The sequence below is a fragment of the Daldinia loculata genome (assembly GCF_022478755.1).
Source record: "Daldinia loculata strain CBS 113971 unplaced genomic scaffold F4817scaffold_39, whole genome shotgun sequence".
Lineage (NCBI taxonomy): Eukaryota > Fungi > Ascomycota > Sordariomycetes > Xylariales > Hypoxylaceae > Daldinia > Daldinia loculata.
Window position 1 is genome coordinate 35,495 of NW_026054893.1, and position 22,763 is coordinate 58,257.

The 22,763-nt window shown below is 45.2% G+C and overlaps 3 protein-coding genes across 3 annotated transcripts; 2 read left to right on the forward strand and 1 right to left on the reverse strand.

Annotated features, from left to right (window-relative positions):
- Nucleotides 1-1,440: 1,440 nt before the first annotated feature.
- F4817DRAFT_366587 (RNA-binding domain-containing protein) lies at nucleotides 1,441-3,583 on the reverse strand (the record flags this gene model as incomplete). The annotated part of the gene is made up of 3 exons (XM_049307001.1): nucleotides 1,441-2,606; nucleotides 2,658-3,354; nucleotides 3,442-3,583. 3 exons carry the CDS (start codon nucleotides 3,581-3,583, stop codon nucleotides 1,940-1,942), a joined length of 1,506 nt encoding a protein of 501 aa, XP_049157164.1. The 3' UTR covers nucleotides 1,441-1,939.
- Nucleotides 3,584-12,324: 8,741 nt separating this feature from the next.
- F4817DRAFT_343344 (ARM repeat-containing protein) lies at nucleotides 12,325-18,296 on the forward strand. The gene is made up of 3 exons (XM_049304015.1): nucleotides 12,325-12,811; nucleotides 12,866-12,912; nucleotides 12,965-18,296. The coding sequence occupies exons 1-3, from the start codon at nucleotides 12,644-12,646 to the stop codon at nucleotides 18,213-18,215; spliced, it is 5,466 nt and encodes a 1,821-aa protein (XP_049157165.1). The 5' UTR covers nucleotides 12,325-12,643; the 3' UTR covers nucleotides 18,216-18,296.
- A 324-nt stretch (nucleotides 18,297-18,620) lies between these two features.
- On the forward strand, nucleotides 18,621-21,094 carry F4817DRAFT_173067 (uncharacterized protein). The gene is made up of 3 exons (XM_049298230.1): nucleotides 18,621-18,840; nucleotides 18,905-19,632; nucleotides 19,701-21,094. The coding sequence occupies exons 2-3, from the start codon at nucleotides 19,089-19,091 to the stop codon at nucleotides 20,780-20,782; spliced, it is 1,626 nt and encodes a 541-aa protein (XP_049157166.1). The 5' UTR covers nucleotides 18,621-18,840; nucleotides 18,905-19,088; the 3' UTR covers nucleotides 20,783-21,094.
- The last annotated feature ends 1,669 nt before the right edge of the window (nucleotides 21,095-22,763 follow it).

Sequence of the window (22,763 nt, forward strand, 5' to 3'; positions counted from 1 at the left end):
ACCAACTAACCCCTGTAAAAAATTTACCCACACACCCCGGGGTTTTTGCGTTTATAACCAAACCCCCACTTATTTTGCCTTTTTTTTTATTTTTTTTCCCCCCCCCCCCCCCCCCCCCCTTTTACCGACGGCCACCCTCTTTTACATATATACCCTCCCCCTCCCGATCCCCCCGCGATCCCGCACGCGCGGCTCCCCAGAAGAAAAGAAGGCCCAAGCCCCCCTGGGGCCGTTACACCACTGATCGTTTCCCAGCCCTAGGTAGTCCCCCCTTGTCTCGGAACTTGGCCTGGGGACGTGCCGCCGCGCCCCCGACCACAAACAAGGTTCGGGACCGAGCGTCCCACGCCCGCCCGTACCCAGCTAGCCAACCAGCGCTCCCGACGCCGTTACATCCCAGATCCAATAAACGATATTTCCTTCGTCGAGGGCTTACCAACAGGTGAGGATTACGTCAGTGCTATCGCTCGTGTTCCCCCCGTAAGGCTTCCCGACAGGACCTGGGATTGCGTAACGCGCCTCGGTACGCACCACCACGTGGATTTGAGTTGTGGCAGCAGGGACGGGCAGAATCTTAATGACGTTTTAATGTTTATCTCTGGCTTGGTTTAGATGTAACATCGTCACTAAATTTCTTGACTATGCTAATAAATGAAATGAATAGGTAGTTAGCATATTATCATCCCGTAGAGCAAAATACTCGTCACTTGACAAGTATATTTCACGTAGGCACGACTAACTTAGGGGATGGCATCACAGGTCATTTAAACTTTGTACTACGATGAACAAACAATTAGATAATGGCTAAAGCCGAAATCATCAAGCGTATCACGGACCCCTTAAACATATACTTTAAAATTTGATGTATTGACTAAAGAGAACCTGAGCGCCTATTAAGCCAATTTAATGCTTGTAAAGGCTAAACGAACGTCACCCAAGGCAAGTCCAAGCAGAACGCCGTTCCACTACTACCGAAATCGAATGCACCTGACGATGAATTGTTGCAATGACATAGGCCGGGATAATAGAGGAGCGGTTTAGTTAAATTTCCATAGCTTTCATTATACCATGAGCTTATTTGTATTCGGAAAATGTACCAACCAACCAAAGTCATAGCTATCATCATCCGAGGCAGATAGCCGGGAATCGAGGCAGGATTATATAGTCCTTCGTATTCCGTCAAGCCTGCGAAGAAGGACCTTAGTTGCATAAGCGTACAGAACTAATTATCTTGATGCCGCCGTTTCATAATAGAGAACATTCCGTGAATGACTAGACCCGATACCACTCATCCTGCCCATGGCTGATTTTTACAACCTCGAGACAGGGGCAGAGAGGACCCGGTGCAAGCAGTGGTATTCTTCGACGAACACATGCCAAGGCGAACGAAATTGATTGCGCTATCTGCGAACAAGGCGTATGTGTTCAAAATGTCAAGGCATCAGGACGCAAAGTAGCTGCAGAAAAAAGCAGTTGCAATCGCCAATGTTTGAGACATGTCGAAACTATATGCCACGAAATTGCCATGAAGGAAGACTCGTGTCGCTCAGGTTGGGTAAGGTGAAAACTAAGGAAATCGTGAAATGAAATCAACGTCGTAGCAAATAATGCAAATAGTACACGGTTCTCCCTGTTGAAACATCCACTTTTTGACAAACGCCATAAAGTCAATGCAAGGCAAGGGAACCAACTGCCTAAGACCCCCGAACCCCGTGCGCACCGTCCATTTGTCGTATCGAACTCACCAACGCCTGCATATCATAACGAGGAGAAGGATGATCGAACAACCGCGTGTAGATGGTGTCGTACATGGCAGGGAAACAAAGATGGATAAGACCGATGAGCCGAAACCAGAGAGCGATACGAGAGACTGAGAAGCATGCCGAAACGCCAGAAACGCAGGACGCCGGTTATGCTAGATCATACCAAGTGCGACAATTCATACCGGGTGCTGAATTGTTGCGAGCAGGTTTACTAGGACGGGGTTAGCTTCTTCAACAACAGATGCAGGGATAGTTGCAAGACGTACCTGAGGACCTAAGCCGCCAGGGGGAGGGCCCTGATGACCGCTGCCACCAAAGCTAGGACCGGCAAACGGACCGGGACCAGGTGGGCCAGGAGGTCCAGGGGGGAAGTAATGAGGCGGGGGAGGGGCAGGACGATACGGGGTACCTACACCAGAATTGTTCTGAGAACGACCCCAAGACAGACGAACCCTCGAGTTACCAATCGGGTAACCCTGCATCTGATTGATTGCCATCTCCGCGGCGTGACGGTGAACAAACTGAACAAAACCGCAGCCCTTGCCGGGTGGGATCTTAACGTAGGTAATCTCGCCAAAACCCTGGAAAAAAGATCTTAGTTCGTCTTCTGTCACATAGCCAGAAAGACCTCCAACGAAGACAGTTGTATTGTTCGGGTCTGTAAATTGGTTCATCGTCAACGGGTTAAACGTTCCCGGTTGCTGGTAGCCATAGTTAGGCGGTTGCTGCTGCTGCTGCTGCTGCTGTACCCACTGGCCACCCATGTTGCCAGCATGGTGCGGAACTTGGGGGGGCTGGACCATCTGGTGGCCGTAAGGGTTGTACTGCCCTCCCTGGTGATTGCTAATCATCATGTTAGAAAACATATACTAGATACTAGATTATGTTACTTGCCGGTTCTTAGGAGTCGCGGGCGAGACTCTCATAGGTCTATTGCCACAATAAACGCCTTGCATCTCCACCAGCGCACGCTGCTGATCTTTTTCATCGGAAAATCTGACGAACCCATAGCCTCGCGACTGTCCAGTCTGCTGATCGGTCATGATTTTAGCTGACTTGCAGCTAGGGAATCGTGCCTGGAACAGAGCGACCAGGACAAACTCGTTAACTTCATGACCTAAATCTCCAACAAATATCGAGAATTCGGGAGTTCGGTCGTCCCGACGATCAATGAGACCTCCGCCCGAAGCCCAATTCAAACGGAAAACACGGTCGGTGTTGGGGATGGGCGTGCCGTTCAGCTGCAGAGCCTTCTGGGCAGCCTCCGGAGTGGCGAATTCGACGAAACAATAACCGGCACTCCTATGTTTATGTGAGAAGCTGTTGGTTTGAGTCTGTGGGGAAGAAATTAAATAAGTAGGATCGGAGATGGTAGGCTTCTGCCGCTTGGGAGAGCCGGTAGGATCATGGAGCCCACTCGGGTTCCAGCGAGGAACATGGCAATGGACAGGTTCTTCATACCCAGAGTGACGATCTCGGATGATCTTAACCTGCACGTTTTCGTTGAGTGTCGACTGGAATAGCGTGCGAATGAAGCCCTCGTCCATCCACCCCGCTAGTTCGCCCATCCTGTATAATTCAATTAGTGTTACTCGTTATTATTGAGTAGGGATAAGGTCTGTTTTATACCAAAGGGTCTGGCGAGCAGAATCGGCAGGGAAGGGCTGCGTCATGTCACCACCTTGACCGTTAGTCTGGGCCAAGGAAAGGCCTTGTTGGGATACACCAGGGGCACCGCCTGCACCTTGAGAGCCAGCATCGCCCTGGGAGCCAGAGCCGTTAGACGGAGGCTTGCCGTTATAGGGGTTGAATCCGTCCATGGTAACCTGTGAGCGGGTGTTAGATACCGTCTATACTTAACACTTTGTAAGGATACGATATATATAAGCAAGATCGTATTGGTGTTGGGGGTGTATCCCGAGAATCGGATGACAACGGTAGGCATAAGCAAGTCAGGGGAGAATGAACATACTAAATCAAGATTGTGGCGAAACTTTGTCAAGTCTTATCGATCGAATTCCGAGTTGATAGTTTGGATACTGCAAGTAGAGACGGCTATATTTTGAAATATTGGTTAATAAATTGAAGTCGGAGCCTGACTGCATGTGAAAGGAATTCGCTTAGGGAGGGAGTTTAAATGTGTGTAATATAGGAATTGACAACAATCAAAGAGATAGCCCTTGACTGATTTGATGATCTCAAAGGAGTCGAGGAAGGTACTAGTGAGGTTTGGCAACGACGATAGAAATGCGCATCGGATGATGAGGAAGCAGTAGGTAAATTACCTAGGAGTTGAAGGCTGAGGGATAGAAAAGAAAGGGTGCGTGGCTGAATAGGAAATGAGGGAGTCTAATAGTTGCACAGTGTATTATGCAAGATGGACGACAAGGTAGACGATAAAACTCGTTAATATGACTCACCTATCGTGCTTATTACAGTTGATAAAAGCTGTGTGTGGCCAAATGTAGATCTCCTAGCAAACAGGATGTCAGTACGCAGATCTAAAGACAGTTTTATTTGAAAACAGTGCCTGTGTGCAATATAGGAAAAATTTTCCTGTGGGTCGCTTAAGAGCTCGAGGAATAGTAAGAGCATAGAAGACAGTATTAGGGAGTGTAGCATGTTGTACGAAACATACTAGATAATGTAGATCGGTCAGAGGCTGAACGCGCGAGATACTTTAGACACAAGTCATTGTAGAAACTAGACTCCTTGATGAACTACATGGCGGAGTTGTTATGATAGAAAGAAATGCGCAAAACAGAGAATCAGAATAAAAGTCTAAGGCAGAAATAAAATAATCTTTCAGCCAGCGATATCGCGCTTTGGGGCGAAATTATCATCCATGCTACAATATGCCGCCGGACAGTATGTTTGCCGGGGCAGTAAAAAATATAAGTTTAAAGAAAGAGGTTATCAGCAGTGCTCGTTCCCAATAGATACTGAACATGGCTTAAGCTGGAAGCTTTTCCAGACGTCTTTACCACAGTGAATTTGAACTCGAAATTGGAATTCAAGGGGAATATTGCTTGAAACCATCTGATGGAACAACATGGCATTATATATAGCATGGAAACAACTCGCAAACACCCCAGATGCTTAAAATACGAAATACTGTCGTGAAGGGGGGGGTTGCCGTTGATAAATAGGCTGGAATGAATATGTATGCTAATATGCACTGTGGACGGCCACCTAACAAAGACTTCTTGTTGGCAGAAGAGCATATAGCTATCATTGACAAGACAGGGGAATAACCCTATAAGTACTCGAATATCGTGAAAATAGAGCCCTTCGTAAGCTATACCAAGGGTAGACTACAAGTTCGTAGTAGTAGCTCTTTGAGCTATTCAGAGATTTACGCCAATACTGAAACCCGCAAGGGGACCAATCCAGCGAACCCACGCCAGCTGTGAAAGGAGGTTAAAAGATGAATGCAGCAACTATGCTAATGTAGAAGGTGCTAGGATTTAAGTAGTAGCCATCTGCTTAGATGATATTAAACTGATGATAGTATCGAGGTGGTTCAATCCAATATATAGGCCGACTTGGTCTTACCTATTTCATATTCATATGGGAATGCGGGAAGGGGATAAATGGCCATGACGCTGAAATGCAGAGAGGCAATATGGCAGAGACAAGTTGCTTATCCACAAGATATAACTCACCAGGAGAAAACACCCGATTAATATCTAGATCCCGTAAGTCAGAGACTAGGAACCAAACGCCGACGCCTCAGGTTTCTTGTTCGGGTGGAAGTGGGAATGCAAGGGTTGGAATCTGAAGCTATGCCCCTAAATTCCGTTTCGACGACCGTGAATATTAGAAGACGCCTGATCAACTGAAAGGATGGAATCAAGCTTTCAGGTCGTGTGACAATTTCTATTGACGATAGGGCCAAGGATTCCGGAAAACCTGTAGCTGGATTAGCTTTATGGGAGAAAAAGATAAAAAAAATTATTGCTAGCATATCAGTGTCTTCAGCATTTGAACTCCAGGTCGCTAAGGTCTTGTTAGTATAGAGGATACGGTTTCCCTAGTAGGTAGGGTGATGGGATCCTGGGGTATATATGTTTTGTGAGCCAATCCATTGGGATTAGATATTATATTATGCTTCTTTAGCCGATGGTGTTGGTATCAGAAGGCAGACCAATGCTCATGAACTGTTTCAATACATTCGCTATACAGAATGCGGGTGCTATGGCGATAAATTCGTGGCGCAACGATCCGTGTGAGAATTGACCGAGCGGATATTTAATAATAAATCGTTAGTTTCAGGGACAGACAGTGCTGTTGATAGGGTGTTAGCCCGTTAATTGTATAAGCTCTGTAAATGTATTTGGTTAGTAGTACTCTATAAAGGTGATAAATGTAACCAGGACAAGAGATAAGCGCGTATACGGATTAACAGACAGCGAATACTCATAAAAATTCTTCCAAGTAGACCGATAATTATGGGGGTATTAAATAGTTGCAGGATGGTGCTGGGAATACGGAGCATATGCCGAGGCGACAATTGTGCGGGGTTAGAATGAAATTTTACTTACTTGAATTCAACTTTTGAACATTTGGGCAAGTATAGTTGAGTAGTGCCGTCTCGCTAGGGATTTGCATTTTCTAGCGCCAAAGGACAGACGAGTCTCAATTCTGAAGTCCAAATTTCGTCGTAACGGTTCAGCAGTTTCCAGTCTGGCTCGAATGACTGTCATTCTTGTTGCAATCGAAGTCTTCCATCCATTTAAAATAGTGGTCGAGTTCCGTGCCGTAAGTCAATTCTAGAACAATTGAGGGGTGTTGAGTCCTTCCTCGAGACAAGTAGATGCGTCTAGAGAGTTTGCATCTGGTAACCATGAAGATTTGATTCCATGATCTCCAAAGCATATATTCCCTTAGGATCGAGATATGCTCCAAGAACTAGAAGCTGAACCGTAAAAGAAAACACGGCGCCGGAGAAATCGTATATTATGGGCAAGGGGTCTTGACGCATCGACTTGACCGAGCTGGACATGTCTTTGACAAAAATATTGCCGTCTAGATGGGATGAACGTATTTGCAATGTCAAGCGAGTTTCAGCTAGTCGTATTCTCGAGCACGCCCATACGATCCATCCCCTTCACCCATCTGCGGGAATCTTGTAATGTATACTGATATGAGAAGGTCGGCGAGGCGATTGGGAAGAATAAATGATTTATTTAAGCTATCGATGGTTCGCGCTCCATGTGCGGCAGAACTCTTTGGCGAGAGCATTGTATCAAGACGTCGTGCATCACAAAGAGGCTCAGTCGATGCTAGAAGCTAGCCTAGCAAGAGGTGGGGCTGATCGTCCAGGATTTTCCAAGGCTCAAGTCGATCGAGCATTTGCGCGCAACTATATTGTGCGATGCGGGGCATTGTGCGCTTCATGATGTTCAGCAAATTCCAGGAGTGCGCACCATCTATAATAGCCACAACAATGCGACGGTGGTGTCTTATATCTGCCTAGAAAGAGCTGGGGTTCGATGACGCAGCTTCGGTTCGGGGATGTAGGATCCGGGGGTCGGTCAATCCAGTTGCTACAACAAAAATGTGCAGCCCAGCCAATTCTCGCGGGTAGACAGCCTCCAGAGAAAGATGTCCCGCAGTTACAAGGCCTTATAGGTCCATGAATTGCAGTTTTCCAGAGGGTCCGAAGGAGTTCAAATGCTGAAGAGCACCAAGGCGCAATAATATTAGAAAAAGAGTATGTGCACTTACTTTTAGACACCGAACGACACTTTTAGTTCCGAGTAAAGCAGTAGAAATGTAGCGCCTTTGCGAACTCCAGCAAGATCCGAGGGTACCGGGAGACGTCTCTTCTCGTTAAAAATAGCAGGATAGTTCCTTTTTTAGACTCCTAGATATCGAATTACGCCGCAACAAGAATTGGGGGAACCGTGATAATTGGGAAATAAAACCCGCACTGGACCGTTGCGACGATGCGATAGACGAAGGATGGGATACCGAGCAGGCCGCGCGCACACACAGAAAACGCTTTTTTGCCAAAACGCACACGCAACCAACAAATTCACGTAGCAGGCAAGAAGGATTGGGCTCGCGACGTTAATTAGGGTTGGAGAGAAGAGAGGAATAGAAGGAAATGAGTGTAAGGGTGGAGAGTGAGAGAGCGAGAGAGAAGGAGAATTAAAACAGCAAGCAAGAAACACAAAATCAGAACAACGATAGTGCTGGTTTGGTTTGCGCGTAGTGTGGATGTGTGTGAGTGGGAAAAAAGGTGGAATTGGACTGGGCTGGGGCCCTTCGGGTGGAGGAGAGACGAGTCTCCAACGGAGCCATGGCCGCCAAATCTTCTTCCATCAGTTGCCAAAGTGGAGCTTGCCAGACCAAAGCGCACCTGCGACTTCAAACTTAAAAAAAAATAAAGCCCTCTATGGATGCCGCTAATGGCTTGAACCGCCTAAGTACTCGTTGTACTTAGTAGCTGCGACTAAGCAAGCTTCCAGTTTATCTTAGGGCAGAGGAAGTACTGTACAATATAGTACAGCTTCGATATTTTAAACCCTGCTACAAACTCTGACGCCTACATCCTTGCTTGAATATATTGGCATACTAGACGTCGATGGATATAATTCATATATAGGTACTGTTCAAATACAGAATTTTTTGTTATATAAGCTACGAGAGATAATTTATACTGATATACTTGCCTCGCAGGAAGTATCAGCATACCATTAGAAACGAAGTGAAGCACCATTCGTACCTCGAAACCATATACAGACAGAACACTCGGCATATTAACAGTGTGCTGTCTTGCTTTGCGGGTAGTTCTATGCAGGCGAGCGTAGGTAGGTATGTACATTTCAAGAAGCTGCTCTATCAGCTTGTCTTGTTGAAATAAGTTGGTGGAAGCTTCTACATAAGCAGTAAATTCCTCACGTACCTATGGACCTGACGTACTGTACGAGGGTACAATCTATGCAGGTGAGGTCAGTGCCCCCACCTCGTGGCGCTAGCTGCATGCATACGTAATAGTACTGCGAAATACTTCCAAAGTGGGTACATACCTATATACAAGTACATACTTGATAATAGAACGGAATCTCGCAGAAATATATTGTATCTGTGTAGGATGTATTTAGAACGGTATGTTGGTATGGCCTCCAAAAATGCCCAAGTGCTTATATTATTCATTTGCACGAGACGATACGATACGAGAGAGACGATTTCATTGAAGGCATGAACAAGGCTGGTATTTATTTTCAATACTACCTCTCTTATAAATACTTACTATTCCGTGACCTTAAATATGAATAAAGATCGATTCTATCAGTTCCGCACATAATCTATAGTGTATCGTATTAAAATCTAGCATAGGTAAACTTAGTATCGATTTTTATTAGTGCCGCGTGGTTTATGAACCGTTGAACGTGAAGCTCCTTACAGTTGTAGGTTCTTTTTTGATAACTTGGCTAATCCTATAATAGGACTTAAGCATTATAGTCGAAAGTCAAGTCAACTCGCTTCCAATTTTAATACGTATTTACTTCCTTGATACATTAGACCCATTCACTTATACTCACGCTGAACATTCCGACAATTGCATTAATTGCTACAGCTGAGGAGCACGATGTCTTACCTTTTAGGAATCTTGTTTATTAGGTATTTGTGCATGTAACCTTATTGTTCGTAAAGAATCTCGCTATGTTTACTTCATCCGCTAGGTCCATGTCTGCTAGGTACTACTAATAACTTAACATTGTCCTGCAGGTCTTGTTTTGAAACGTGTCTTTTCAGATCCAAACGGACTGTAATTTCTTAGCTAAGGACATGTATGCGATCCATCAATTTCTTGATTTAGGTGTCGAAATATTATCAGTTGCGCTTGAGGAAACTTTAGAAATATACCTCGGTAATGAAGCCATCACTTAAACATACCTGTAAAAAGCTTAGGGATAGCTGGTAAATTGGTTGGCTAGTTAACATACATACTCAGTACTTGATACGTGAAGTAGGGAGAAATTTTCTGCCGTGTCGACTTGATTGGAGTTTACACCAGCCTCTACGATGTATGTAGCGACATTCGGGCACTACCGCAAACGAGTCGAGATTGGTTGTGCGACGGCGCAATAGCACGTGTGTGCGAGGGGGAGGGCGATGAAATCTGGGACCGGATCTCGAATCATAAAATGGCTCTCACCCCGGGAAATGCGACGATCTGCAAGATCCCTGCTTGGTTGGCCGCCTGAATGTAGATTGCGAAATGACAAGCATCATTTCGAAATACAGTACCTTTTTTACAGCAGACAGTGCGCTTTCGTTATAATATTTGACCTTATGACAACCAGTATGAGGTGAATATTTCAAACAACTACAAAGTATAGTTAAGCCAATGTTACAAACTAGGAAAGACGCACAAAAATTTATTGCGCGCATTATATTTGTATCAGAGAAACTTCAATATTTTTTTCTGACAGACGCAAGAAAAAAAAATGGACGATCAGATGGGTCTTAGCTTTCCTAGGGCTGTTGTACCTGAGTACTTAGATATGTAAGTACATGCTTCTACATCGAAGCTACCTGCATAAGGTAAGGTTATGTATGTTAGGTACCTGTATAGAATCAAAGAAACGCTGTCCATTTGTTTCTATAGTGTATATGTAAGCATCGATTCTGGTACATATTTTAGACTAGCAAACTTTTTTTTTTCCTTTCTCCCACTTTGTTAGTTTCCCGGCTTGCGAGCAATTACGCGCATGCAACTAACCACTTGATCCGCAATCGGGATCCAATACTTTTGTAGCTTCCTTTTTTTTCCTTCTGACTATTCGTCCAAGATGATAGCATACCTCCTAGGTACATGTATCGATTCAACCAAGTTTGTATAGTACAAGACACGGGCTGCAAGGCACAATATGCTAACCTTTTTGTATCCACCAGTACAACCCACCAAAACTACATAGATGCCCTTTGGTAAAACTCAGCAAACGCGAGAAACAAATTTTCTTCGAAAACGTAGTGATTTTCGTTTCAAGTCTCACAGCAGCACGATTTATCCAGGTATAGTACGAGTCTTGACTACGCAACATTGGGGTGCAGCGCTTCTTCAGATGCTAATAGCATATCCTACTTATCCTTCAGAAGCTCACCTAGTCACTTTCTACGTCATCCTATCGTTTGGTGTCGAGTAGTGTGACTACGCTAAGATCAAAGCTTGCAGGTCCCAGCTCCGTCTGTGCACAACGGATCTTCCGGGCTTCTGATCTTTTGCTCACAATTTGAACGGACTTACTGAATCGCGCCAATGAGCTAGTATATCATTCCTTCGGTAATGACTCTATACTAGTGATATCCTTCTTCGTGGGTCTACCATTTCGAGGGTGCCGTGCTCGTAGCTAGGCTTCATTACGATGAGATAACTCTATGTCAAGCTGCTCATATATTACTCGTATCAGGGCAAATGTTTTCAGTTTTATAAAGTTTATCAATATTGAAGCATGACATGCTAGATAAGTCTGTGTTGGCAGATCCAGAGTGAGTTAACTTGCGGCTTTGATGCAAAGGCAAAAGCTTGTCAACTAGTCAACAGGTAGTCAATCTCCGCAATACGGGTTCTTCCAAGGCATGGATCTACTATGTAGCTCTAGGTTCTGTCATAAAACGTAACGCGCAATGAAAGTTCAAGCCGAACTCGGTACCATCATATACTTACCAACCCTAAAGGCGACAACTTACCAATAAGGTGGCGTTGTATCGGAGCCCTCATCTTCGTGTCAAAGAAGAAGACTACACTCTAAACTTGGCCACTTACGTCGGCTAGCCGCAGTGTCCGGGATTGATGCTGTAGGTGATAGTGATGATATTATCTTGGTAGACTTAGGTAATTAGAGTCATCCACAGATTGAGGATTGTAGATTAAGGATGAAGCGTCAAAACAAGCAGGTAAACTCTATTAGGGTTTATACGAATATGAACAACGTATTAAAAGTAGAGTTTCGTCCAAGATGCCGAGCATAACCCTGAGTTGAACCTCTGCTTAATGCGCGGTTGGATATTTCACTGTTGTTATAGATGTATAAATGAGACTTGACGCGGTCTTCCGTCAATATTGCTCATCGGTTCATGAGTGGTACATTGACTCCGGGAAAGCTGATAAACAAATATCATATCACTTATAAAACGATCACCAATCTTATCCGGGAGGATATTTGGTTAACATCTTACCCCAGCCATGATATGAAAGGTTGCGACTCGAGATGGATTTAAATAAGATATATTAGTGTAAGTAGCAGTTACAATACGCGGCAGATAGTAGCCGCCTATAAATATATACAAAACATAGAATCTTATTCACCAAGAATTTAATATTTGATACTTGATTATCGCATTTCCGGTAATATTTATGAAGTTTCATTTGAACAACTTGACGAGATGTACTTAGGACTAAAAGATAAAGATATGGAAAGATAAAGATAGAAGCCACTTGTGGCAGTGATTGCGGCTGATATTTCTGTGGCTGTGTGGATGTCGAGAATCGGAAGGTACCTAGGTTAGGTACTTGCCCCGACAGCCTGATCTGTACCGCCACATTCTTCTCGTTTCTACCAATTGACTCCGTTGTTGACGTGCGCATCTTGCTGGCTAACGAGCACCGGCACCCGAGATGGGAAAAGACTTGGGTTAAGAACATCATAGGCCCCTCAGAAATTTTGGGCGACGATACTACATAATTTTATACATTCATGCAGTTGAGATGCGATTGAAAACATCAACCATCAATCATCAATCTGAGTTTGGCGTGTACCTGACTGCTCCCTGGCAGGCATCGCCTAGAATATCAGGACAAAAAGACTACCTAACGCTGATAGTACTTCCAACAGCTTTAATAAATTCTCTATAATTTGCGACTCATGATGGCTTCATCCAACGAAGGTGCCGAACTGAGGCTCGTCTCATCAATACGGTATAAATTCGCTAGTGTTTCTACTGAGGAGAAGAAGCTTAGTGATGCACTCCACTCTCAACTTGTTCCTCTCCTTGAAAGGGCTGGTAGTCAGCATAAGGCTGTGAGAGATGCTGTATGAACCTCATTCCCACGTGTGGCCGAATACATCACTAAATTCTCTGGATAGGCCTTTCAAGCATTCATTAGCGTCAACAACTTCGTTAAGCCTGTAGGGTATGTGTCATATTAAACGAATGGATTCGCCCCTTGCTAACCTACATGCAAGCGTCGTATTGCCTGTTGCGGCTCTTGTAGAGCAGTACAAAAAAACCAGCTCGCCTATGGTCAAGCAGCTGGACTTGAGTCTTATAAAGCAAGGCATTCTAAGACTTGACCAACCTAAGCGTCGAGAGATACTCCCAGTAGTACTACGAGGAATCTCTAAGGAAACGAACTTGGCTGGCGCCGCCGGGTTTTTCAATATCTTCTTGCGTTTGCTTCTGGAAATCAAACTACCTGGGCGAGGCAGCAAGGAAGATGTCGACCTTCGAGAGAGAGTTGGCCTTTCAGATCCAGGAGATGCTAGCTACATATCACAGTGGCTTGGAAAGCTTTTCCTGTTGAGGCAGGATTTGGCCTTGGCAGCTGAGGAAGAACTTGAAGGGAAGCTCCTCGCTTCGCCGTCAGGTCTTACTCGTGAGGATATCGCGTTCCTGAGAAACAACAACCCTCAAGCTTGGAAACCAGGTGGACCAGCTAGTTTGAGCTTACCGGAATGTAAAACCAAAGCTGTCAATTTTCTAGCTAGTGGTGCATTTATAGACGACGAGCGATATATACCAATGATATGCGCCGCTGGCTCCGCAGATTCACGAATCACGTCGATTGCTGACGATGTCATAAAACGGTCTAATGTCGACCTCGAAAACAATGGTGTAGTCCAATCACTTTATGACGCACATAGAAGATTTCCAGTTGCCCATCGGATACAAGTCCTCAAGCTACTCTCTAAATCATCTATCGCATGCAGTTTTAAGCAAGAGATGCTAGAAGCCGTGAGGCAGGATTTCAGTATTGTATCAGGTGATGATGCATCTGTTCTCGGTCTCGAAGGCTTGCGACTAAGCAAAGCATTATTGGCATTTCTGGGCTGGATTGCTAGAAATAATTCCATTTCTAGCGGCAATGGTGATGATATTGGGCCACCTCTTGTTCTAATCTTGAAGGACTACATTCTGAAGCAAGGGTGGCCGGAACCTACGCCACGAGGAAACCAGTCGCAGATTCAAGACGAACAGAGACTACGAGCTAATGCATATGAGACCATAGGTATTCTTGCGAGAGGTGGCCGTTTCGAGTATAAGGCGAAGGATTCACTCCTGAAGTGGCTCTTTGATTCTCTAGTCTCCGACCCAAGCCCGGATATTGTGGTCTATATTGAGAGTGCCTTGTCAAGTATGATGGGTCTTTTCAAGCCAACAACCTCAGGGCAAGTACGGGATCTGGAAATATTGCTCCTGGAATATATGACATTGCATCAAGGACAAGGAAGAAGAACAGCGCGACACATCGCAGCGCGCTATGCGAATAACTGCCTTCCTTACAGCAATATTCAAGCTCGATGGATTGATATTCTCGCTTTAGGCGGTGGTCCTTCTGAACGACGCGACGTACTGGAAGAAGGACAACGAGGGCTTGATCCGTGGTGGGCTACCAAACTTCACCCTGATGATGTGCTAGTCCTACCCGATTGGACACAACTGGCGCATATGTTCTTCAATAATGACCATGAAGACAACGAAAACCGGATGGATATCGATCAGAAATCCAAATACACATTATTTCACAATGATCGACTTCAGGCTTTCCCAATAGCAATACGCTACGTTAAACAGGTCCTATTTCTTACTGCCCTAGGCGAGGATAAATTTGAGGTAGATTGGGAATCGCAGCTAGAACGAAAACTTCAAAATGACCTAGGGAGCCGCGATCGTATCAGGAAATATTTAGCCGTCGCAAACGTGGGCTCTCTCTTGACACTCCTCAACGCAGCCTTTGATGGGCTTCGAGATCATCCCGAGCTTGGTGCCGAGGAGTATATTGGATGTCTCGCAGACATCTTGTCATTTGCACCCTCAACAACAGTTGTATCCCCACTGTCTGCGAGAACTCAAGAGTTACTTGTTATAATTAGGTCCAATGACCAAAAAGTTAGGAAATTAGCGTCAAAGGTCTTCGGTATCCTAGCGCCATGGAGTAGCCAGTCTGCTACCTTTATTTCTTATCTACGGAATTTCGTCACGTCATACCCGGAGCCCTCTGCTTCTCAGTCTGCTGAGTATCAGGGCTCGCTTGTTTGCCTGGGTAGTTACTTCTCTCGTGCTGCTTATTATGGAAAGATTAAGCCCGAAGATATATCCGAACATGCCCAATTTATCTGCCAGAGGCTTATTTCATCATTGCGGAAGGGAAGCGCAGATATCCTAGCCGCTGCTCTGGAATCCATCTCCCAACTGTGGACTGCAAATATTTATTTCCCTCAGAAGGACGAGCATCTAACGGAGATCATAGACTCCTTGGCCAAACTTGCACTTTCGGGAAATGAGAAAGCGATTAGTACTTTGGGGAGGCTGGCAATTCCTTCATCAGCCGACGTCTCGGGCAACGAGACAGAACCGGTAGCAAATATCCTAGATAAATTATTCGCGTTATCAGAAATCAAGCGAACGGAAGTCCATTTCGCGACTGGGGAGGCAATTGCATGTGCAATCGCTCGGTGGGATTCCGAAGCCGTGCAACTCAGCTTAGACGTGGAACCTTCTGGATCGGGTAGATCTGACATCGTCGATAACCTTGGAAAGCGACCTCTTAGAATTGACGCCACGATAAATAAGCTTATTGAGGGTTGCAAAACCACCAAGCCTTCCGTTTTGAAAGCATCTGGCATATGGCTTTTCTGCGTTATCCAATATTGCTCAAACCTCCCCGAGATCCAATCTCGTCTGCGCCAATGTCAGGTTGCTTTCATGAGACTTCTTTCCGCCCGAGATGAACTCGTCCAAGAAACGGCATCGCGCGGACTTGCGTTGGTGTATGAGAGGGGTGACCCGTCTCTTAAGACGGAGCTTGTGAAGGATTTGGTCTCCAGCTTTACCGGAACTAAAGCACAATTGAAAGTTGACGAGGACACTGAATTGTTCGATGCTGGCGCCCTACCGACAGACGAGGGAAAGTCAATTACATCTTATAAGGACATTGTTAGTCTTGCTAACGAAGTCGGCGATCAAAGTCTGATATATAAGTTCATGGCTCTGGCCACGAATGCCGCGACGTGGACTGCTCGTTCCGCCTTTGGTCGCTTTGGACTAAGCAATATTCTGTCGGATGCGGAATTGGATCCTAAGATCTACCCAAAATTGTACCGATACCGGTTTGATCCGAATTCGAATGTGCAAAGATCGATGGATGACATCTGGAAAGCGGTCGTCAAAGACCAGACAGCGGTGATCGACAAATATTTCGATGCTATAATGACGGACCTTTTGAAGAGTATATTAGATGGAAGAGAATGGCGTGTGCGAGAGGCAAGCTGTGCAGCGATTGCGGAACTTATATATGGAAAGCCATTCGCCAAATACGAAAAGTACTACGCCGATATCTGGAGGCTCGCACTTAGAGTCCTAGACGACAAGAAAGGTTCAGTTAGGGCTGCCGCTCTGAAGTTATGTATGGGGCTGTCAAAGACACTTGTCACGCAGCTCCAAGAGAACAACTCTTCCGCTTCTGCCAGAGCGATGATTGCTCAGGTTCTCCCATTCTTGTTGTCCGACAAGGGAGTCGAAAATTCCGTCAAGGAAATCAAGTATTTCTGTATTAAAACGGTCCTGGATGTCGTCAAAAACGGAGGCGATACACTGAAACCATTTATCCCACCTATTATCACGCACTTCCTAGGCTTGTTGAGCACCGTAGAGCCAGACGGAGTCAATTTTGCGTACCAAAGATTCAGTGAGGAGGATCGCGAAAATTTAGACAGGCTACGAGGCACCTTTGCTACTCGATCACCTATGTTTGAATGCATCGTCGACTGTCTGCGGTTTGCCGACGAGGATGTCATGAAAGAATTAGTCCCACAGCTGGTATCGACCATCAAATCAGCTATTGGGATGCAGACCAAGATTGGTTGTGCTGAACTTCTCAGTACCTTAGCACTTCGACACAGCATTCTGTTACCCCCATACAATGCGCAATTTCTAAAGGCAATGGAGACACAGATCCTAGACCGGAACCACGAAGTGAACAAAGCCTACGCTAGAAGTTCTGCATATCTGCTAAGATCGGCGAATTCAGAGACTCGAGATCGATTCACATCGCGACTCGTAGACTTGTACTTTGGAGCCGAGGACGATACTCGGCGGCAGAAAGTCGCCGACGCGGTTCTAGCCGTAGCAAAGGTCTCTCCTGATGCATTTACTGACCTTGAGGCTCGTCTCTTGCCCTTTTCCTACCTAGCAAAACATGACACGGATGATTACGTATCCGAAGAATTCGAAGCTGTTTGGAGTCAACACGCGGGTGGGAGCCATAGTGTAAAACGTTTCGTTGACGAGATTACACAGTTCGCGCTGAACGGTCTCGATACGTCAAAGTGGGCTCTACAACACGGCGCCGCCATAGCCGTGGCGTCTATGATTACCGCACTTAGCAGTGCCGTTGGGAAAAATGGGCAGTTCGCCGACGCAGATCTACAGAAAATATGGCCCCCGCTAGAAAAGGCCCTGTCGCTTAAGACATTTACAGGCAAAGAAAAGGTAGTGATTGCATATCCTCTCTTTGTACTCCATGGCAAGAAACTTTGGAGCACGGATTCGGCTCTCGCGGCACAATTGAAGAAGATAGCTATCCGTGAAGCAAAACGAAATAATGATTTATATCGTCCTCATGCCTTCCAAGCGCTCGCGGAGTTTGCTAGTGCCCGGGAGGATTTGGACATGTATGCAGAAGTGGTCGCTATTGTATCAGATCACTTGAAAACCGATGAAGTACACAAAATTACGGAGTTAGAACAAAAGACAACCGATGCCGCACTCAAAGCTATCCTAACAGCATATAATCGCCAACGAATGCGAGAGACCCCGCTTACCGTGCTTGATACTATAGTGACTACTATAGAGGGAGCAAGAGAAGCAATTTCGTTGGCTAGGGATACGTGGTTCACCAGTGCCGCTGATATCTTGAACCAGGCCGCGGCCTCTAAGGGTTCTCTGGACTCTTCAGCGGGTACGGCGGCTACTCGATGGTTCAGGCTGCTGGCGGCAGATGAGAGCGATGTCATCCTTGAAAATCAACGCTCAAGCCGGGCAAAAGCGCTCGGGGCTTTCGTGAAAGCGTTAAAGAAAGGCATCTTTGGCGCAGTTGGCGAACAGGGACCGTTAATTGATGAAATTGAACAGAAGTTGAGAGCTATGATAGAAACAGAAAGGTCCATAGATGTACAGAAGCTACTAGAGCAAGTTTCTCAGCAGCTTGCTGTCTAAGAGAGTTGCCGTGCAGGGAGCCGGAGTGGAAAACGTAGCGATAGCAAGCAATGAACTTACCCAATAGACTTTTTCGTTGAATCTATTCTTAAGAAGTAAACTGATTATGTGACAAATATGAATACAGACGCTTTAGTGAGTAGCCTTTGGCCTTTCTTTACTCAATAAAATGAGACAGTATTTCTATCAAAAAAATCAGTAATACGTAGGACTTCGGATCCCCTTTTTGAGTGTTACGTCAGGGAGTAGCTACTAAGTACCTAAGTACCCAGGGGAGTACATTAGGTACCTTGGTACATAAGGTCAGCATTAAACGGAGAAAGGTCGGGAAAGGATAACAGCGGCCCCATTATTTTATATAACTTATCTGCCCTATCTGCCCTATCTGCCTATCTACCTACTTCCCATCGGTGGTCGGCCCCACAAGATAGTTGTTGCGTCACAATAAGTGCCGCCTTTAAACCATTAGTCCATTACTACTACAGCACAGTCATCTGCTACGGCATCATTCTCATGCAAACAATCTCATCTTATTTTCGTTTGCCTTGGTGGTCATCGCTCCCTCATACTTTTTTCGAATAGTGTGGATTGTTCATGTTATTGTTACAGGCAAAATCCCATCAGAGTATTTAAAGCCTAACTAGTCCATTGTGAACTTAGAGTCGTCGCTAACTTTTATTCATCTTCAGCTACGAGTGCCTACGATTACCTACCTAACTTAACCAAACCACACTTCTTCATCTTAGAAGTTCCTCGACGATACGATCCAGACCCGCCCAACCCTGTCGAATACTTAGCCTCGCGCTTAAGATAATATCCAACACGTTCACTATTTATCTATACCTATCTAGGTAGCTATACAAGTTTTAGAAGATGGATGAGGATGTGGTTCAATTTATGGCCATAACTGGCATCTCAGCCGATCATGTAGCCCGCGGCTATCTTGAAATCTCAGGCGGTGATCCTATGCAAGCTATTCAACTCTTCTACGAAAACCCCGAGTTGCAAGCCAGCTTCAACCAGCCTGCCGCTTCAACTTCTACTCCAGCAAGACAAGCTACATCGTCGTCTGCAAGTCGAAGCCAAGCTTTTACCGGTCGCGAAGATTCCCGCGGGGTAATCCACATAGATTCCGACGATGATGACGATGTGCACATGGCAAATAATGAATTTGATGTGCCTGATGATGCGGATGATGTCACGGCATTAGTAAGAAGCGCGCAAGAGGAAGAAGATGCCGAGATGGCGAGACGGCTACAGGAGGAAATGTACTCGGAAAATCATGGATCACTGGATGGAGTAAGAGCCCCTATAGCGCAAACGACCGAGACTCTCGCAGCACCCGATCCCTCTTGGGGCTTAGACGACGACCGAGAAGCCGCCGTCATGGAACAACTACGCCGACGGAGAGTACAAGGTGAGCCTTTTATTTTCTTTTTCAAAGTACGCCTCTCCTCCCGCTGGCTTTCCTAACTTTCATCATAGGTACTGGCGCCAACCCCTTCAATCAATCCTCGGTTGACTGGTTCGACCGGGAAGACGGCGTTCGACCGCGAAATACGCCACCTACTTCTAGTAATACATCGCGAAGATTAAGAGATCTATTCGCACCTCCGACAGGCTTGATTACCCGCCTACCATTAGATGCCGCAAGAGACCTCGGAAAAGAAGAGAAGAAGTGGATACTTGTTAATCTTCAGAAGATGGATGATTTTCGATGCCAGGTTCTTAACAGAGATCACTGGAAGAACGAAGACATTGTGTCTTTGATTCGCGAGCATTTTATCTTCTTACAATACACCTTAGATGACCCGGTGGCCCAATCATACACCACATTCTACTTCAACAATCAAGCTCACGAGGACGAAAATAACTATCCGCATGTTTCTATTATCGATCCCCGTACCGGAGAGCAGGTCAAAGTTTGGTCAGGAGAATCGTTTCCCTCCATGACGGAGTTTCATTCAGACCTCGTCGAGTTTCTCGACCGATACAGCTTAGCGGCCAACAGCAAGAATCCAGTGGTTAAGTCAAAACCGAAGACGAAGCCCGTCGATATTAGCCGAATGTCGGAAGAGGAGATGCTTAGAATGGCTTTACAAAACAGTCTTGACGAAGACGGCGGATCATCGGGGCCTAGCGTTCAGGATCCTGACGCCCTTACTAAGTCGAACCCAGATATTGGAAAAGGCAAGGGTAAAGAGGTTGATGAGTCTAATGACTTAGCTGATGACTTTAATCAACCCTCTAATGCATCAGAGTCGGCATTTGCCCAAATATCATCAACCAATCCTCACGTGGAACCCGAGAATAATCCGGCAACTACGACCAGAATACAATTTCGCCATGCCGGCGGTCGCATTATTCGAAGATTCTCCATCACAGACCCCGTTCGCCGTATCTATGAGTGGTTGAAGGCCGAGCCTCTCGAGGGCAAGGAGAATATCCAATTCGAGCTCAAAGCAATGCCGGCGGGTAGAGATCTCATCGAGGAGTTAGAAAAGACTATCGAAGAGGCTGGTTTGAAACAGGGCACAGTCATGATCGAGTTTATTGAAGATTCATAGTAGATCATGACGCAGGAAAGGAACACAGCCCATAATGAGTGGTTGCGGAATACACATTTGCATTGATATTCATGGCTCAGGAGATGCGTTATAGATTCACTTGCCACGATTGCGACGGCCGGGACTCCCGTTACCTACTTCTCTAGAGCTAGTTCCTAGCAGAAACGAATTGTTTTCCGCGCGTCTGTTGACTTTATTCTTAATACTTGTGATGTGTGCTACTTTTAAGGACGAATTAGATTGCGTCCTCTACTACATTAGGAGGTAACTTTGGCCTTGTCCTGCAGCAAGAGAATAATAATATGAATTGGCATACTTCTAATGTGCCAAGACTCATCTCTACATGTTTCTTAAGCCTAGTACTTCGTATGGATCATTAGTGATATGGTGATCCTACCCTACGTGTTTAGTTTCAGGTTATCTTCTTAAACAGACGATTGTATAGTAAGGGTCATCTAGGTATTTTATTTTAGTAGCTACCTCGATTCCATAAGCTTTCCGTACTCGTGGTTGTGATTCCTAGAATAGTGGTAACATCGTTGTTAAATTGACTATTTAGGATTATAGGATTAGGATCTAGCTATATTTATATATGCATAAAATGCAGGCAGCAATTGCCTAAATCATAGGATTTACATTACTCTTTTTTTTCTTTAGAGTTGTTCTCAACTCTCTAATCATCACTATAATTATTTATTACCATAATAATCATCATTAATACCATGGTATAGTGTTTCGGCCCGTACCTAGATTGTACGATTCTTTAGGTCTTGGTTCCAACAAGTAGCCTCCCCCGTATCCTTATCTCGATCCGTATTGTGTTTTTGGCTTTTTGTATTTTTTAAACTTTTTCCGAAGTACTTTCAAATCGTTTCGTAAGGTCACAATCTCGGCCTGCAACGTTTTGATGTTTGTGGATTGGTCGGTCGGTTGAGGTAATTTAGGTTAAGGTAATTTAGGTTGAGATAATTCACGGCACGTTTGGGTGCGGACGTATTTCATAAGCTTATTACGTGATCGGAACTGTTTATTGCACTTGTTGCACTTGGTGCGAGACTCGATAGGTATGGGTTTGGTTGACGATATTTTGGCTGGCGATGTTGGTTTAACTGGCGAGGTTTTGGTTGGCAACGATTTAACTGATAAAGTTTCGTTTGGCAATATCGATTTAACTAGTAAGGTTGTGTGTGGCATCGTAAATGCCGTTTAAATAGACTGGCAAGGTAGTAGGGGTTTATTATTGTTTTGAATAGACTGGCGAAGGTAGCAAGGGTCTATTATTGTTTTAAATAAACTGGCAAAAGGGCAGGGCTGGTGCTTGGTACGGGTTTATTTTATTGCCTAATGTCTAGTACGTTTCTACAGGATGTGTAGCGACGATTTGTTTAATAAAAAGGCTGGTGGTGCGTTTTACATAATGTGTATAACGACGATTTGCCTAATCAAAGGGCTGGTGGTGCGTTTTACATAATGGTAAACGGCTTGCTTTCGCTATTCTTTCTAGGTAGCGTTCTGCTACATAAAATCGATTTTATATGATTCCTAAAATAGTGGTAACATCGTTGTTAAGTTAACTATTTAAGATTATAGGATTAGGATTTAGCTATATTTATATATGCATAGAATGCAGGCAGTAATTGCCTGAATCATGGGATCTACATGGTTACCTTTTCAGGCGCTGTGCAAGAGCATCTCTAGCGGCGGACCTTGACTACCTAGCGGGCTAAGTGGGGCCGGTGACCGGCCGGGGTATCAACAGTGACCTCCGTATCAAAGCCGGCACTCCAACCAATGAACATTCAGAGATGGTCCGCGTGCGGCCTTCATTAAGCACTTAACTATGAGAATGGGGGAATATTATAAGGAAAAACTCAGAATTGACTGCATAGCTAGCTACATGTTTCTCATCTAATGCTCTGTCTCCTGGCTCCGTGGGCCAGAAAGAAACATTTGGTCCCGATCCTGCTCGAGTCTCAACGAG